The 16,904-nt window shown below is 35.1% G+C and overlaps 3 protein-coding genes across 3 annotated transcripts in view; 2 read left to right on the top strand and 1 right to left on the bottom strand.

Moving 5' to 3' along the window:
* LOC107748140 (lysosome-associated membrane glycoprotein 1-like) lies at positions 1-4,650 on the top strand. The gene is made up of 6 exons (XM_016562808.1): positions 1-301; positions 1,030-1,235; positions 1,589-1,711; positions 1,817-1,883; positions 1,968-2,132; positions 3,316-4,650. Exons 1-6 carry the CDS (start codon positions 241-243, stop codon positions 3,453-3,455), a joined length of 762 nt encoding a protein of 253 aa, XP_016418294.1. The 5' UTR covers positions 1-240; the 3' UTR covers positions 3,456-4,650.
* A 691-nt stretch (positions 4,651-5,341) lies between these two features.
* Positions 5,342-8,350, bottom strand: LOC107748194 (growth hormone-regulated TBC protein 1-A-like). The gene is made up of 8 exons (XM_016562896.1): positions 8,263-8,350; positions 7,795-7,946; positions 7,527-7,685; positions 7,291-7,415; positions 6,912-7,008; positions 6,038-6,210; positions 5,675-5,860; positions 5,342-5,568 (listed from the first exon to the last, which is right to left on the bottom strand). The coding sequence occupies exons 1-8, from the start codon at positions 8,328-8,330 to the stop codon at positions 5,482-5,484; spliced, it is 1,047 nt and encodes a 348-aa protein (XP_016418382.1). The 5' UTR covers positions 8,331-8,350; the 3' UTR covers positions 5,342-5,481.
* A 1,397-nt stretch (positions 8,351-9,747) lies between these two features.
* LOC107748179 (mediator of RNA polymerase II transcription subunit 14-like) overlaps positions 9,748-16,904 on the top strand; it is a 14,923-nt gene continuing 7,766 nt past the window's right edge. The window contains exons 1-16 of the mRNA XM_016562880.1: positions 9,748-10,135; positions 10,659-10,685; positions 11,116-11,221; positions 11,303-11,476; positions 11,568-11,697; positions 11,842-11,874; positions 12,935-13,042; positions 13,342-13,474; positions 13,562-13,712; positions 14,184-14,295; positions 14,652-14,777; positions 14,859-14,937; positions 15,013-15,172; positions 15,255-15,449; positions 15,690-15,824; positions 15,923-15,999. Coding sequence (XP_016418366.1) covers positions 9,966-10,135; positions 10,659-10,685; positions 11,116-11,221; positions 11,303-11,476; positions 11,568-11,697; positions 11,842-11,874; positions 12,935-13,042; positions 13,342-13,474; positions 13,562-13,712; positions 14,184-14,295; positions 14,652-14,777; positions 14,859-14,937; positions 15,013-15,172; positions 15,255-15,449; positions 15,690-15,824; positions 15,923-15,999 — 1,916 coding nt within the window. The 5' untranslated portion in view covers positions 9,748-9,965. The remainder of the gene's footprint in view (positions 10,136-10,658; positions 10,686-11,115; positions 11,222-11,302; positions 11,477-11,567; positions 11,698-11,841; positions 11,875-12,934; positions 13,043-13,341; positions 13,475-13,561; positions 13,713-14,183; positions 14,296-14,651; positions 14,778-14,858; positions 14,938-15,012; positions 15,173-15,254; positions 15,450-15,689; positions 15,825-15,922; positions 16,000-16,904) is intronic.

Genomic DNA, 16,904 nt, shown 5'->3' with positions numbered 1-16,904 from the left:
CGTGATGCTAGCAGTCGCTCACATGACGCTAGTGTTTCTGCTGCGGTTACGAGAAACTAAACAAATCTGACCTAGTGCGTTTATCAGATGTAGATTTGGCACAGCGGCAGTTCAAAGCGGTCGTATACGTCTGCACCATAACAACAGTTATCTGAAGAGTCCGTTTGAAGGCGCATATTGCACAGTCTGCCATCATCTGTTTTTCTATCGAGTGTGTTTTGATTGACTTTGGCAAGAAACATGATCCCCGTCATCCGCAAACAAAACATGCCCTCCGGGACAATTTTTAGCCTGCTGTTGGGTAAGTTTGATTTAAATATTGTGTATTTTGGGCTGCGGGACTATTTGGTCTGGTTATATTTTGGTTAATTAATTAATAATACGAAACGGTCCAGTCCATATATTAATGGGGACGCTAACTGTACAGTTTTTCTTTCTTAATTTAATGTTTCTTTCTTATGTCTTTTTTAAATAATAATGTTTATTCCTGCAAAACCGTGGCCAACGTTATGTCTGCTGTGTAAGAAAAGCTGAGTATTTCTCATTTGGAGGGAAATATTTTTGCATATTTACAGATATGACTTATAAAACTACCATATCCATGCTCTATTTTGAATACCAGTTTATACATTTTAAACGTTTATAAAATTAAGAAATTAGATGATTATGTACTTTTAGTAAGGCTCAGTAGCTATATATAAAAAAGAAACTGTACTGTGGACACCTAAGGGGTTGCCCCCTCATGGGTGCCACCATATTGCCATTAACTGAACAGCCTGTTGTACAGTTTGCTTCATCTAATAATTATGATAATAACAAAAAATATAAACTGGCTTGGTGAAGCAGCAGCATTTAGTAAACTAATGCAATGCATTCATGCCAATAGCTGTCAGTATATAGTCTAAAATTACGTTTGCTATTGGAATGAATAAGCATAGTGTAGCAAAAATTTACTTAGTGCAACTTTAAATCTAACCAGTGCTACAACTCATCTTGAGCCTTTTAAAAATAATGACATTACCGTTCCAGCTCTCACTATACATCAGACTTTGACTGCTGATGTTCCTCCTACTGTGGTCGCCCCTGAAACCAGCTCTCCTCCAGCTTCTCCTGCAACCCCTGGACCCCCCGAGCGAGGCAGCTACAATGTCACCAATGCCACTGATGCTGTCTGTCTCTTGGCACGGATGGGACTGCAACTCAACATTAGCTTTATTTCGAGCTCTCATGGCAAAGTACTTGCACATGCAGCTTTCACTTTCATTGGATAGGAGTAGCTTGAAACATTCTGCTAAATATCTATTTTTCTGTTCAGTGGGTAAACAAACAAACTTTTTTAATTGACAGTTTAATTTTCCATTCTTAGCTTGTTGTGCACCTGAGATGACACATAGAAAAAGGACCTGTATGCTTCATTTCTATGACAAATACCATTTATTTTGCCATTATTAAAATTCCTTGGGTTGTCATGTAAATAAAGGGATTTGCTGGGATTTGTATGACTATTTTATGATTATAATTCAGAGTAATGAAGGTTTAGTCCTCATTTGTAAATGTAATCTAAATGTAAACATACCTTTCTTTCCAGACTGTCCAGGAGGTCTTGAACCTGCATCCAAACCTGGTTAAATTCTCTGGATCCTGCGATCCGGACAGTGCAACTCTCATACTCACTGAGGACAACATTACTCTGACTTTCAGCTTTTCTTTGGTAAGTTTCGCATCTCCTCCAATTATTTACACTAATGCCCTCTTAAATTATTCAGGCCATGTTGGTATTATCATATCATTTGAAATATGCTTGTTTCCTTTTCAGAATTCCACATCAAACAAGTATCATCTTAGTGGGTTGGAGTTGTCAGCTGCATTGCCTGATATGGCTAGTAAGTCAGTATTAAATATTCCATGTTTAATAGTTTTAGTTTTTAAAATCAGCAAATTCTATAATGTTTTATTTTTTTGCTCAGAGCGCCTTGTTTTCAGGAACACCACTCTGAACTACATGGTGGGAACCCTGGGCCACTCTTACATGTGTCAGAAGGAGAAGACCTTGAGCGTTACACAGGATTTCTCTCTCAACACTTTCCAGCTTCAAGTGCAGCCTTTTGGTGTCAATGGAGATTTTGGAGCAGGTTTTTTTTCTTTTCTCTCTTTAAATATTTCTTAGTTTTGTCCTTTAATTCTTCAAGGAATGTTCTGGGTTCAACACAAGATTAATCCGCAGCATAAAATGCTTAGTTGTCATAACAATGTGAAGCTGATAAACTCAATAACCTTCAAATCTGGTTACTGTGTCGTTCATCCAATAAAAATGACAAGCAACAATATTACTAGAATTTTAATTTAAAAAAAAAATCTAAAGTATGTTTATATTTTGCCATTTTTTGCCATATTTTCTTCTATAATTTCTTTTGGCAAAAAAAAAAAACTATAGTGTCCTGCACCCACTAGTAAAAAAAAAAAGAAATATATAAAACATTATATCTGCCATCTGAATAATTTCAGTCAAACCAAAAATTATTCAGACACCAGATATAATTTTATTTTTTTTTTTTTACTAGTGGATGCAAGATATTCTTCATACAGTGGACTACCAGTAAAACTGATCAAAATTTGGGACCAAAAATTATTCATACACTTTGACCTGACCATTTTTTGCTTAAGTGTTTTTTCTTTAATTGCCAATGCGACCTTTTTACACCACAAAACAAAATTAAGCATTGCTTGTTAATTGGTTGACCTGAATTGGTATTATCTAATTGTGTACTTAAATTTAACAGCTGACAGCTATTCAACCTAATTCATTATATACCTTTCTATCAAAGTTATCTGACATTATCAACACTGTTCTGACCAGTGTTGGGGAAAGTTACTTTTAAAAGTAAAATTTATCCAAATTTGGGACCAAAAATGAGATTTGACACTGACCTGAGCATGTTTTGTTACATACCTTTCTATCAAAGTTATCTAACATTATCAAGATCAAATTTGTTCTCAGTCAGTTTAACTCTTGAGATCTTGTCATATTTTATTACCATTTTCTAAACTATAGCGAATAAACTGATAATGTGAGAAATGTTGAAAGTGTCTGAATAAATTTTGTTTTGACTGTGTGTGTATGTATATATATATATATATATATATATATATATATATATATATATACACACACACATACATGCATACATATTTACATATACACATACATACGATTACACATACAAAACAGATACATACGATTTGTGTTTTCCAATTTTTCTTTAGTTTTTTCACCACCATCTCCCTTTCTCTCCTCTTGCTCTGTCTCTGTTCTAGCTGAGGAGTGTGATCTAGATGAGGACGACATGTTGATTCCCATTATTGTGGGTGCTGCATTGGCTGTTCTAGTGCTCATCGTGATCCTGGCCTACCTTATTGGCAGGAAGAGAAGTCATGCGGGCTACCAGACCATCTAACCTCATGTAATCTTCAAGCCAGGATGTGTAGGCACCACCGATTTCTGCTCTCATCTGGACTCAACACTATGACAACTGCAGCTGCCTAGTTTTTAACCCGCCCTGCCCTCTGCTGGTGTCTCACCCTGCCACCGCTCAGGTGGACCTGCGCTTCCTGGACTTTTTGTTGTATTATGTTAAACATAGTATAATTAATGCATACTTAAGGGTTCAGGGAAAAATCAAAGGTGTGTTTGAGGCTCTAGGTCATGCTAAGTTATTGTTTCCAGGAACCAGATTATGCTTATCTAGAGAAATGCCTGGTGTTTGTTGTTATTTAGGCTTAATCTGGGTTAGAAAGCATACGATCTGTTTGGTACCTCATATTCTTAAATTTAACCTCATGCGTTTATTTATATAAATACAAGGATTTAGGGAAAACTAATGAGGCTGTTACTGCTCGGTATAAAAGGGACTAGATATTTAACACTACTTCCTGATCCTGATCTCAAAGTGATTTCATTTGGAGTTGAACACTATACAGCTTTTGAGATTCAACAGATTGGAGAAAAATAATTAATTTAATTCTGTTAAAAAAGCCTTGCATAACAGTGTTGAGTCAGATGTCAATTTGGTACTAAGTTTTAATGAAAATAAATTCCACATCTAGCCTGGATCTCTCCAGATCTGCTGAGGCAGTGGGTACAGAAGAGATTCTTAACTTATACAAATAGAATATCCACTTTCTAGAGTAGAATACCCCTCAATAACACTAAATAGCTCTGTTTCCCTCTTATACTACATATCAAAACTATATAGCCTGCTTGCTTCCATTTAGCATTGTATTTGCACTCATTCAAAAATGTTAAAAAGGGAAATTCTGCTAGAGTGAGGATATATTATGGTTTTTTGCACTACTGGATGGACAAAGGGTGTGATTCACACTAACACAACAGGAAGTTCTGAATAACTTGACGTAGGTTTAGACTATTATAGGCCCAGGTAAATGGTTAACTGTTACAAACACAAGGAGTGCACTAAAAACACGCTTGATCATATGGTGGATGAATCTCTCCTTTCTAATGCACCTTCATATGGAATGACTGCATAAATGGAGTTGTTGTGGATATTGAAGTGTTGCCTTGATTGCTATGAAGTTCATGTTTTAAGGGAATGCGATTCTAAGTTTCTAAATAAAGTGAAAAATAAAAGCCAAGAAAAAGAGTTTGCTTGTTAAACATCTTTATTTAGTTAAAACCTTTAGTTATAACACAAAACTGATTGCTATTAGTAAAAAAAAAAAAAAAAAGTAAAAAGTTAATTCTTCTTAGATTGTTCACTCAAAAATGAAAATTCTAAATATCTACCAGTAGGTAGGTACCAGTAAATATCAGTAGGCGAAAGATCATACAGGTTTGGGATGGCATGCCTCCAGTAAATGATAACATTTTTTGGGTGAACTACTGTTCAAAGGGTTGGGGTCAGTAAAATCTTTTGAAAAATTAATAATTTTATTCAGCAAGGACACATTAAATTGATCAAATGTCAAATAATAAATGCTTTATTGGTTTTCCATTAATCAAACAATATTTATCACGGTATCCATGAAATATTAATATTAATCAACACCAAATCAGCAAATTAGAATGATTTCTAAAGGCTCATGTGACACCGAAGACTGGAGTAATGGCTGAAAAAAATTCCGCTTTTGCCATCACAGGAATAAATTACATCTTTAAACTTTTCTATATAAATAGAAAACATTGTTTTAAATTGTAAATTATACTTTACAATGTTACTGTTTTGCTGTATTTTTGATCAAATAAATGCAGGCTTGGTAATCTTAAGAGACATCTTTCAAAAAAAAAATCTTACTGACCCCAAACTTTTGAAAGGTAGTGTATCCCTTTCATTATGTTTAAAATATTCATATAAAAGCTTAACATACCATAAAGTTTTTCCACACAGTAAGTAATAAATTCTCATCTCACATGCTGAAAATGCAGAACTGTATGTCCATGTTCACCATTTAGTGTAAAGGAGGGTTTTAGGCAGAAGTAATGTGATTCCTACACATCTTCCTGAGTTTAGTAATTGTTGCTGTAGAGAGAACTCCAGGCTCCATAAAGATTTTCTGAAGGGAGAAGACAAACAAACAAACTTAAGAACAAACACATCATTATAAAGAGGTCTGTAAGTATTAGTTTAGTTGGTGAATAAACAGCATCCACAGAATTTACCTGCATGAATGTATGGCAGTCCTCTACGTACTCCCCGTGAGTGATCTGTTTGAAGCGTTCGCAGATTTCTGGGAGACTCTGTGCCTGTGAGATGAGGTTCTGATGGTGACGAATCAGCGTCAAAGCCACTCGGAACAGGATCTTGGATCCCTCGTAAAACAGGCAGTCCCATATTCTCAGCACTGTCTGAGAAAAACACAAGGCTACGCATCTTTACATTCAATATTGCCATTACAAACTCTACTTATGCTACATAAAACCAACTAGTGATATCATAAGATTTTACAATTGTATGAATTCAGTGACTGCAAAGCTTACCACTGAATTCTTTTCACAAAGTACAACCTTTGACTTCATCCTCACCTCTACAGGAAGTATGTCAACATACAGGCAGATGAACCAGCGTGAGACCACCAGGGTCCACATTACATTGTGTCTATTCATGACCTGCCAGACAGCAGGAACCTTCATCCTGACAAGCTCTCCAAGCACCTCTTGATCCATTTGAAGCCCCAGCATTGTTGGTGTGTAATAGTCTAGATAAAAAAAAAAAAACATATATATGGAACATGATAAAAAATGGATTTATGATGAATTCATAATTTCTGAGTATTTATAACTTATTCAGATGTATGTGGTGGGGTGATTTGAGCACTTCAAAACTATCATTAACTTTGCAGAGCATTTATTACATTAACATTACAGTTATCAAATATGAAATTGCTGTGTTAAAAGAATAGTTTACCCAAAAATTACAATTTTGTCTTCATGTACTCCCCCTCAAGTTATTTCAAACCTGTATGACTTTCTTTTTTCTGCGGAACACAAGATATTGGTAACCAAATAGTTTTGGTGACCATTGACTTCCCAAATATGGACACATATGGAGCTAATTCTCAAACATTTTGTTCTTATCTTCCAGGAGAAGGAAAGCCATAACGGTTTGGTGACATGAGGGTGAGTAAATGATGACAGAATACACATTTTTGTGGGGAACTATCTCTTTAACGAATGGCAAGATTTAAGTTTAAATTACCAACAGCACTAGCATAAAACAATGGCTAAACAGCTATTTGGCTATTGGTTAACATTATTTTCCCCGCCCACAAGGTCTAGATGATGTCATCTGAAACAGAAAGTTGTTTCAGGTTGTGGAACAGTTTATTACATTTTGATTAATAGAATGATTAACCTATGCAGTCCTGGTTATATACAATAGTGGCTAAAAGTGACCGACCTGGTAAGATCTTGCCAAGTAAAGCATCCATTAACCAGAAAGACTTCTCTTCATCTTTGGTGATGATGAGGAGGTATCCAGCAATAAAATTCATTCCCTAAAAAGGCAACAAGGGATACATTTCAGCAGCCTAATGATTTGAATGCAGACGGGTACAACAGGTTCAGTCATTATATTGACAGGGTAAACAACACAAAATTACAGCAGTTTAGAGTGTCGTACTTCCTCACTCGTTATAATTGACTATTCTCTAGTATATACAAAACAATAGTTTTAGATTCTCATCTACAGTAGGAACTTCAATACATCCTGGATTCAAGCGACACTTTAGTTATAGTGGCCATGTGTGTAAAAGGGCATGTGTACATGACAGTAGTACCTGACAGTAACCAACATCCTTATTGTGGTGTCCATAAGCCAGAAGTACATTAAACAGGGCTTTTTGTAAACATGGCTGGGAGGAGGCACGGAACTGAATGTTGTCAGGAAAGGTTCTGTGCATATCTGGAAAAAAAAAATCTCAGAAATATTTGGTTTCCCATATGTCCCATCCAATCTGATTTAAAACTATGCTTTAAAATAAAACATGGTTTCATGACTGGAGAAATAACTTACCAGCACGTATAACCTCTTCTATTTTAGGGTCATGCTCAGCCTTTAATAGAGAATGATAGTAGCCAGGATTTCTGTCCAACTGGTCCTGGGCTCCACTAGCTGCCATCCAGATCTGAGTGCGATGTTCACATGGAACCCCCTTCCTCACATATCGCTTCACTGCAAACCCAAATGACAGCTTTAAAAAGTGAAAACAATTATTTATCCTTTATGTGTCGATTCAATAAAATAAAATAATAAAATAAATTAACTAAATTCAATTGCCTACCTTTTATATTTTTCTCAACATTTACAGTGCCCTGCAAAAGTTTCGACCACTTCTTTGACCTTCTAGTGACAACAGCTAAATGCTTGGACATAAAGTCCTCATAGGATTCATAGTTGAAATCTTCCGCTCTCTCAAATCCATATTGGTCTACCCTAGAAACACATTTAAAGACTTGTTTTAAAGACTTGTGGGAATACTGTTAAAAAATAATAACAGAAACTTTAATGGAAATACCATAACAATATGAAGCTAAAATAAAACGAGTTCATTATTATTATTTTTTTACATTACATTTTCTGAAATGTCTTTTATTTGTTTAAGTGTTCATATTGACACAGACGCAAGCATCACCTGACGCACAGGTGTTTTGGACCATCTCGTGGCGACCGTTCCACTTTCCATAATATAGCGATTTGTATTTTATAAGTAACATCACTTCATCATAGTAATATAAAGTCAGGTTCATACCTCTGGCAGTCGTTGCTGTCTGAACTGGCGGAACATTCCGTGCTTTGATCATTAAAGTGATTCTCCATGTAGAGTTTAGTGCGTCTCTCCCATCGGTCTCTAACTGAGCTGAGCTGAGCTGTTTATATAAACTCCTCCCCTACACCGAAACCTGGCATATGCACAGGTTTTTAATTTTACCTTGCGTATTACCTGTTTGATTTTATAGTGTGTAGTTATGTTGTCTATTATTTTAACTCGACGTTTTAACCATTTGAAATATTTGTTTTGAGTATTAATATGGAAACTTAGGTCGTTAGGTTCAAAATAATTTATGCAGTTCACTTGATCTACTGTAAACTTCCCAGCAGGTGATTGGATGGTTGGAAAGCAATGAAAATACTGGGCAAAGGCCAACCATATTAGGGATATTATATTATTAATTATATTATAATTATATTACAGGCTGATTATATTAGTTTTTATGTTATAATTATTTAAATAAATAATTAGACTCATATTATATATTTATTATAAATAATTAATTATTTATTTATTATTGAATTACACCAATATTTATCACTTTGTTTCACTTTTGACTACAGTAACCAACCAGTACTGATTAGATCTATAAATAAAATTGCATGCAAAAATAACCCAAACATAACATTTAAAACATTTGAATAAATGTCGTTTTGGTACATAACATTATTATTGTGGCAAAGTATTTCATCCATATTTTTTTGTTCTCTATATGATATTTCGTTTTCAGAAGTCCTGTTCATAATGAGAAAAAAAAAGTGAATAGAACTGTCGTTGTTTGATTTGTTTGTGAAATATTATTAGCATACATTTCATAAAATGAACCAGTTTTTTAAAACTAGTATTACTTTGTCATGCTTGATGTATTAAAACAAATTCCAAACTGGACATTCTGTCCTATGGAGGACGAAACCTGCAAAAACAATAAATACACAAATAAATAAATAAATGTGTGCATAAATACACGTATTCTTGTTTAACAAAGGAAAATAAATAGGATGAGTTTAGCATTTAATTAAACATTTTCCATTTGTCCACCAATTTATTTAATTTATTTGCCTACTTTAATCACATGTTTAATTATTTATATATGTATTTAAACAAGAATTTGTGTATTTATACAGACATTTATTTATTTATTTGCATATTTATTTATTTATTTGTGTATTTATTTATTGTTTTTGCAGGTTTCGTTCTCCATACTATCCGGCCGTTTAGCTTGGCAAAATAAAGGTCTCTTAGGCTTTCCTTTTCCAGCAGCTACTGTCGCTTAAAATGTTATTTGACTCCACATACAGACAAGATGTATTTAAAAAAAATTAAGTTAGTCTTCCGTTTTTATGTACTGTGAAAGAAATAAAACGTAAATAAAACTAATGTAATCCTTTTAAAATCACGTTTTTGGCTTTCAGACTTTTATTTTAAATAATTTATCCAGCGCCATTTAGGGAAAGAAGAGTTTTGTTTCCTGCTTCAGCTCCAGTGGGTGATGGCGGGGCTCCATCTCTCCACATCCAACACGTTACAGACTCATTTCTTCTTTTCTTCATGGGTTGAAATTGTTTCCGCCGCTTATAAACATTAGGACGAACGTGTGATAATATTCTCTCAAACTAGTTTGCGGTAAACGCGAGTGGAAAGTGTCGGATCCGTGGCCGTACATCGCTGCCGTTGTATTTAAAATGGCTCCAGTTCAAATCGGTTCGGACGGGCAGCTGGTCCCCGCCGGGGGTCCGAGCTCAGCCCCGCAGCCTCCTCCGGGAGCTCCGGCCACTCAAGGAGTCCGGCTGAGCCTCCTGATCGAGTTCCTGCTGCAGCGAACCTACCATGAGATCACTCTCCTGGCTGAGCTGTGAGTTCATGAGAGATCAGACCTGTTCTGCTCATTGGTCAGGCATGTTTAAATCAAGTTAGATTTAGTTTAGCACTGGCCCATATGTTTCCTTGACAAATGTTTTACTATGCAGATCATGTCAGCTCATTTATAAATCTTGATTTTTAAGTTTGTAGAGATTATATGGGGGTATAAATTATGTGGGGATGTTGCTGCAACTCTTCCTGACCCTTGTATGACTTCTTACCTGGCTATGATTATTTGGTTAACCATGTAAAATTTGTCAGGGCTAAGTAATATTTTAACATGAAGCTAGTTTAATTGAATGGTCTGCTTATAGCAGCCTAGGTGAATTTATGGTGGATATAGTGGGTGACACAGGTCTGTTATTGCAATAAGAGCATAAATAGAGATGTGCACATTTTCTTGTTCTGTTGCTTTTATGGATCTGTATTATGTCATGTCTTCCAAGTTGTCTAGATGTAAAATGTTTTGTGCTGTCATTTGATGTTATTTAACCTTATCTTTATGATTTTCACAGACTTCCTCGAAAAACAGACATGGAAAGGTAAGAAACTACCATGGAGTTTCCACTTAGATTCTCAAAAACATGAATGTAATATTGGTTACACCAGAGGTTTTCAAGTGGGGGCTGCAAGGCAGTGCTAGGGGTTCATGGAAAAGTTTAAAAAGAAATGTTTACTCATTTATTTACCTAGATAAATTAATGAGTAAATGAATGAATGTGTGAATAAATATATAAAAAAATTGCACTAATGTGATTATTTATTTTCCAAATAATATTTTAGACATATTTATAACATACATTTTTTACAATACAAATTAGGTCTATATTCACAAAACTGTATAGATGACTTTTCAGATTTTAGGTCGGGGGTCCCTCACTGGATTTGAGGGTCCTTGGCTTCTAAAAGACAGAAAACCTGAGATAGATTATGCTTGCATATGAATGTAACTGATTATGTCCTCTCTTACAGGAAAATTGAAATTGTTCAGTTTGCCAGTCGGACACGGCAGCTCTTCGTACGTCTGCTTGCTCTTGTGAAATGGGCAAGTAATGCTGGGAAGGTGGAGAAATGTGCGGTACGTGAGTTATTTCGCACTTCCAATCTGAGCTATTTTCATTCTTGTTGAGGTAGTACTCATTCTTAGTTCTGATTGCAGATGATCTCATCATTTCTGGATCAGCAAGCATATTTATTTGTTGACACGGCCGATCGACTGGCATCACTGGCCAGGGACGCCTTGGTACATGCACGTTTGCCTAGTTTTGCCATCCCTTTCGCCATTGATGTATTGACCACAGGGTCTTATCCGCGTCTGCCCACCTGTATCCGAGTGAGTAGTCAAACACAGTGTTCAAGAGCCTAAAGTGGATATTATAAATGTGAAATGGACAGCAATGGTGTTTTTTTTTTTTTTTTTACAGGACAAAATTATTCCTCCTGACCCTATAACCAAAGCAGAAAAGCAGACAACGCTAAATCAGCTCAATCAAATCCTGAGACACAGACTAGTCACCACTGACTTGCCACCGCAGCTGGCCAACTTAACTGTGGGTAAGTTCCAAGCTCCACACATCTACTGGCAAAGACGTATTCTGCCCTGTAATAAGTATGTTATATGTTTCCCAACATTTTATTCTATTTTTTTGTTTTGTGTGTTTTTTTGTTCTGATTATGAATGATCTTACTTGTGTGAAGCCAATGGGCGAGTAAAGTTTCCCATACTGTGCTGCATATTATTGACAATATTGAGCTGAAGCTTGACTTTGCAAATTTAAAATCGCAAATCAAATCGCAATCGCAATATCTGTCAAAAAAAAAATCGCAATTTGATATTTTCACCCAAATCGCACAGCCCTAGTAAGATGTGTAATAATAAGACATAAGAAATAAGATATGATGGAACCCCTGTGCATGTACCCTTCTTTTCCATACATTTGATTTAAATATATATGAAAAATAAAGAAAAAGTTTTAGAATTTTTATCATATGTTAATGTAAAAAATCTTGTGTAATATAACTTGTGTTTGTTTGTTTGCTGGTTTTTATTGTATTTGTTATACTTGTATTTTTTAAATTGTTTTTGCCATGAAAATAGCCTAAGATGCTGACGTGGCATTAAATAAATATATACTACTACTATAAAAAAATAAATATATATTTTTTTACATATTTTATTTACTCTACTGTTCAAAAGTTTGGGGACGATAAGATTTTTAAAAATGTTTTTAAAAAGACTCTTTCATACTCACCAAGACTGTTTATTTGATAAAAATTACAGCAAAAACTGTAATATTATGAAATATTATTACAATTTGAAATATCTGATTTGTATTTTAATATATTTTAAAATGTAATTTGTTTGTTGGAAAAAAATAACAAATTTTAGCAGCCAAATACTCCAGTCATCAGGGTCACATGATCCTTCAGAAATCATTCTAATATGCTAATTTGGTGCTTAGAAATTTCTTATTATCAAAAGTTGTGCTGCTTAATATTGTTGTGGAAACTGTGATAATTTTTTTTTCTGGATGCTTTGATGAATAGAAAAAAAGAACAGCATTTATTTGAAACAAATCTTTTGTAACAATGCAGAAGTCTTTACCGTCACTTTTGATCAGTTTAATGCACCCTTTCTAAATAATATTATTTCTTAAAAAAAAAAAAAATGAACTAAACTTTTGAATGGGAGTGTATGTTTTTAATTTATATGTATAAAACAATATTAATAGTTATTCATAAATAGATGTTTTAAATTACTATAATAAATATTTATATATCATTTATTTAGATGGACGGGCATTGGTCCACAGCATGCAGGTGAATTATATCCACGAGTTGGTGCAGTCCCGACTGTTTGGAGATGACAAGCCTCTTCAGGACATGTACAACTGCCTCCGTATCCTTTCAGATCAAGACTAAGTTTGGTTTCTTTGTTTTAGTAGAACATTTTATAGGTTGCTCAATTAACAGCCCCTTCTTGGGGTTAAATGCATAGCTTTTGTTTTACCAGCCCATATATTTTGCAATGCACTACTAGTTAGTTTGGATACAACTACTACCTTTTTATCACTGTTTTCCATACTTTTATAATAATAGTCAAGTCAACAAAACTATGAAGTGGAAATTTTGTTTTCCAAAAAGATGTAGTGACAAAAAGTGTTAAATCAAAACAGTTTCCTTAATGATTGGTATCAGACTCGTTTTGCCTATCACTACAGCTGGAGGTGTTGCACTCCCAGACTCTGATGTTGATCAGAGAGCGGTGGGGTGATCTAGTGCAGGTCGAGCGCTACGTCCCTGCCAAGTGCCTCACGTTGTCTGTCTGGAAGTAGGTTTCAAAATTTGCCAATTTGCTACAGAGATTTAATTAAATTTTTCTCTTTTGGTTTTGCATCTCATGATTCTTGCCTTGCAGTCAACAGGTCCTGGGTAGAAAGACTGGCACTGCACCTGTGCACAAGGTCACCATCAGAATTGATGAGACTGATGGATCCAAGCCATTACAGATCTCCCACGAGCCTCCACTCCCTGCCTGTGATTCCAGATTAATGGAAAGAGCCATGAGGGTGAGTATCATTAGTTAATATAATCTCCTTTTTGATAATAACATTGATAGTTCCATAACGATGATCATTGTATGGGCTTTTCTTTGATGATAATATACACAACCATTTAAAAGTTTGGGGTCTGTGGGAAATCAATACTATTATTCAACAAGGATGCATGAATTGAATCAAAAGTTACAGTAAAGACATTTCTAATGTTATAGAAAATTTATTTTTTAAATAAATGCTGTTCTTTTTAGCTTTTTATTCTTATTTATTAAAAATGTATCTCAGTTTCTACCAAACTTTTAAGCAGTACAACTGTATCAACATTGATAATAGTTTCTTGAGCACAAAATCAGCACGGAAGACTGGAGTAATGGCTTCTCAATAAGTAAAGCTTCTTTCAACAACATTAAAATATCTTGAATGGTAGTGTATAATAACTGAGGATGAAAGCTTATCATGTCTGTTTGTGGGCTGTTCTTTCAGATTGATCATCTCTCAGTTGAAAAGCTTTTGATCGATAGTGTACATGCCCGCTCACATCAGAAACTGCAAGAACTCAAAGCCATCCTAAAAAGTAGCAACCCTAGTGATAACTGTGAGTATTTTACACCACAATGATCTTGACCATTCTTGTGCTGCTTGCTGTGTGTGTGTGTTTTTATAGAGGGAATATAATGGTTTGCATTTGCTGTTCTTGGTTACTAAATTGATTTACAGTAATTAAGCAATAAATTACGAGAGGATGCGTTATATTGTGTAGGGAAGCAAATTTAAAAATGCCATTGATACTGTAAAAATAATATTGTGTACATATATTTATTATATTTTCTTTTTTTAATATTCTTTATCTTTATTTTTTTAACCATTCTTCAACTAGAAAACATCAAAAGTCAAAATCAATTATTTATTTCATATGCATTAAGAGATTGATTTTGTGTGTTTATTTTTCAGCCTTCATAGAGACTGCACTGCCCACACTAGTCATACCAATCCTGGAGCCCTGCGGCCGATCGGAGTGCCTCCACATATTTGTCGATTTGCATTCAGGAATGTTTCAGCCAATGCTCTATGGAGTTGGTAAGTCAAATATCCATTGGATGCCCATCAGATTATTTGCACAAATCAACTACTTAACTTGCCTTGCTTGTCTGTTTCCAGATCAGTCAATGTTAGACGACATTGAGAAGAATATTAATGATGATATGAAGCGCATCGTCACATGGATACAGCAGCTAAAGTAAGCAGTCAAGCTACCCGTTCTTGGTGCGTTTCATGTTGTGATAGTGATGATAATATATTATGTTTTAAACAGATTCTGGTTGGGTGAGCAGAGATGTCGACAGTCTGTGAAACATCTTCCCACACTGTGCACAGACACTCTCCACCTATCTAACTTAACCACGCATCCTGTGGGCAACCTGTCAAAACATCGCCTCTTCATCAAACTCACTCGCCTCCCACAATACTATATTGTAAATACTTTAATGTATTTATCTCACAGGTAAAGGCTTTTGTGTACACATTAAACATTTAATTAACTCTCGTCTTTCTCAGGTGGTCGAGATGTTTGATGTGTCCAACAATCTGACAGAGCTCCAGTATAAGTACTACTTCCTGTCTGTGAGTCCGATTGAGAGTGAGGATGGGCTGCCTTCTGCTCAGCTGCTGCAGCAGTTTAAGTCCAACCTGAAGGAGCTTGTGCAGGACATTTCATCTGGACGAATGGCTCGTCCTGGGTCCAAGAGAAAGGTGGGATACTCAACGGAATATACTGAACGTTTAACATTTGTTACCACTTTGTCGTATTTGCCTGTTATTGATATTATTGTGAACGATTCATCCATACATACGATTCATTTTTAATTTTTTCTCAATTACAATTTTTAATTGAAATGTCATAACTAAATTTTCTGATGAAAACATATTTTCTTTTGTGGCTTTAAGCTTTTTTATTGTATGTAATGAAGTCTTGTTTTGGTCACTCCATAGTTGTCAGGAGAGCAAAGTGCCATTGAACCGAAGAAACCCAAGAGGTCAGGAGAGATGTGTGCCTTCAATAAGGAGCTGGCCCACTTGGTAGCCATGTGTGACACCAACATGCCCCTCATCGGATTACGCTGTGAGGTACTTCATATCCATTAGATGGTGAAAGCAGTGCTTTATTATCTGAAGCTATTAGTTGAAAATGTCACATTTTGTGTTTACTGTTATTGTGTTCGCAGTTGTCCAATATGGAGATTCCTCACCAAGGGGTTCAGGTCGAAGGAGACGGCTGTAGCCACGCCATACGTATTCTGAAGTAAGATTTATCTCTGGTTGCCAATACAAGCGTCTCTGAAGTTAATAAACCAGACTGGCAAATATGATAGATGCATATCTACTTAATACTTTTATTCAGCAAGGACGCATTTAAAGGGATAGTTCACCCAAAAATGAAAATTCTGTCATTAATTACTCACCCTCATGTCGTTCCAAACCTGTAAGACCTTCGTTCATCTTCAGAACACAAATTAAGATATTTTGGATGAAATCCAAGATATTTCTGACCCTCCCATAGACAGCAAGGATCCTTACACAATCAAGGCTCAGAAACGTAGCAAGGACACTGTTAAAATAATCCATGTGACATCAGGGGTTCAACCGTAATTTTACGAAGCTACGAGAACACTGTGCGCAAAGAAAACAATAATAATGACTTTTCAACAATTCGTCTCCTCTGCTTCACCCTATAGCGCCATTTTGGAGAGTATCACATATGTAAACAACGTATGCACCGCATGTACACGAATACGTTGTTTACGTTCAGATCAATGCATAAGCAACGTATCCGCGTACATGTGTTGTAGGCCTATACGTTGTTTACGTATGTGATACTCTCCAAAATGGCAACAATTTTTGGGTGAACTATCCCTTTAATTGATAAAGAAAGATGTTTATGATGCTACGAAAGTTTTCCCATTTCAAATAAATGCTTGTTCTTTGAAACTTTCTATTCATTAAAGAATCCGTCTGTTTTAAATGTTGATAATAATAAGAAATGTTTATTGAGCATCAAATATTAGAATATGATTATTAGAATGATTTCTGAAGGATCATGTGACACTGAAAATTCAGCTTTGACATCAAAGGAATAAATTGTATTTTAAAATATTAAAACAGATATATTAATATACAAAATATTTTACAATATTGCGGTTTTTACTT

The sequence above is a fragment of the Sinocyclocheilus rhinocerous genome, unplaced genomic scaffold (genome assembly GCF_001515625.1).
Source record: "Sinocyclocheilus rhinocerous isolate Xijiao unplaced genomic scaffold, SAMN03320098_v1.1 scaffold289, whole genome shotgun sequence".
In the NCBI taxonomy this organism is placed as follows: domain Eukaryota; kingdom Metazoa; phylum Chordata; class Actinopteri; order Cypriniformes; family Cyprinidae; genus Sinocyclocheilus; species Sinocyclocheilus rhinocerous.
The sequence above is the reverse complement of the archived record's forward strand: the minus strand, read 5'-3'. Positions and strand labels throughout refer to the sequence as shown.

What these genes read in the sequence shown, in the direction of transcription:
- LOC107748140 (XM_016562808.1), top strand. Translation starts at nt 241, where the DNA reads ATGATCCCCGTCATCCGCAAACAAAACATGCCCTCCGGGACAATTTTT. An exon ending in TGACTTTCAGCTTTTCTTTG is followed by an intron (nt 1,712 to 1,816) that starts GTAAGTTTCGCA and finishes TTTCCTTTTCAG; the next exon opens with AATTCCACATCAAACAAGTA. An exon ending in CAATGGAGATTTTGGAGCAG is followed by an intron (nt 2,133 to 3,315) that starts GTTTTTTTTCTT and finishes TCTCTGTTCTAG; the next exon opens with CTGAGGAGTGTGATCTAGAT.
- LOC107748194 (XM_016562896.1), bottom strand. Translation starts at nt 8,330, where the DNA reads ATGGAGAATCACTTTAATGATCAAAGCACGGAATGTTCCGCCAGTTCA. An exon ending in ACTTGGCAAGATCTTACCAG is followed by an intron (nt 6,211 to 6,911) that starts GTCGGTCACTTT and finishes TTTTTTATCTAG; the next exon opens with ACTATTACACACCAACAATG. An exon ending in ACTGCCATACATTCATGCAG is followed by an intron (nt 5,569 to 5,674) that starts GTAAATTCTGTG and finishes TTCTCCCTTCAG; the next exon opens with AAAATCTTTATGGAGCCTGG.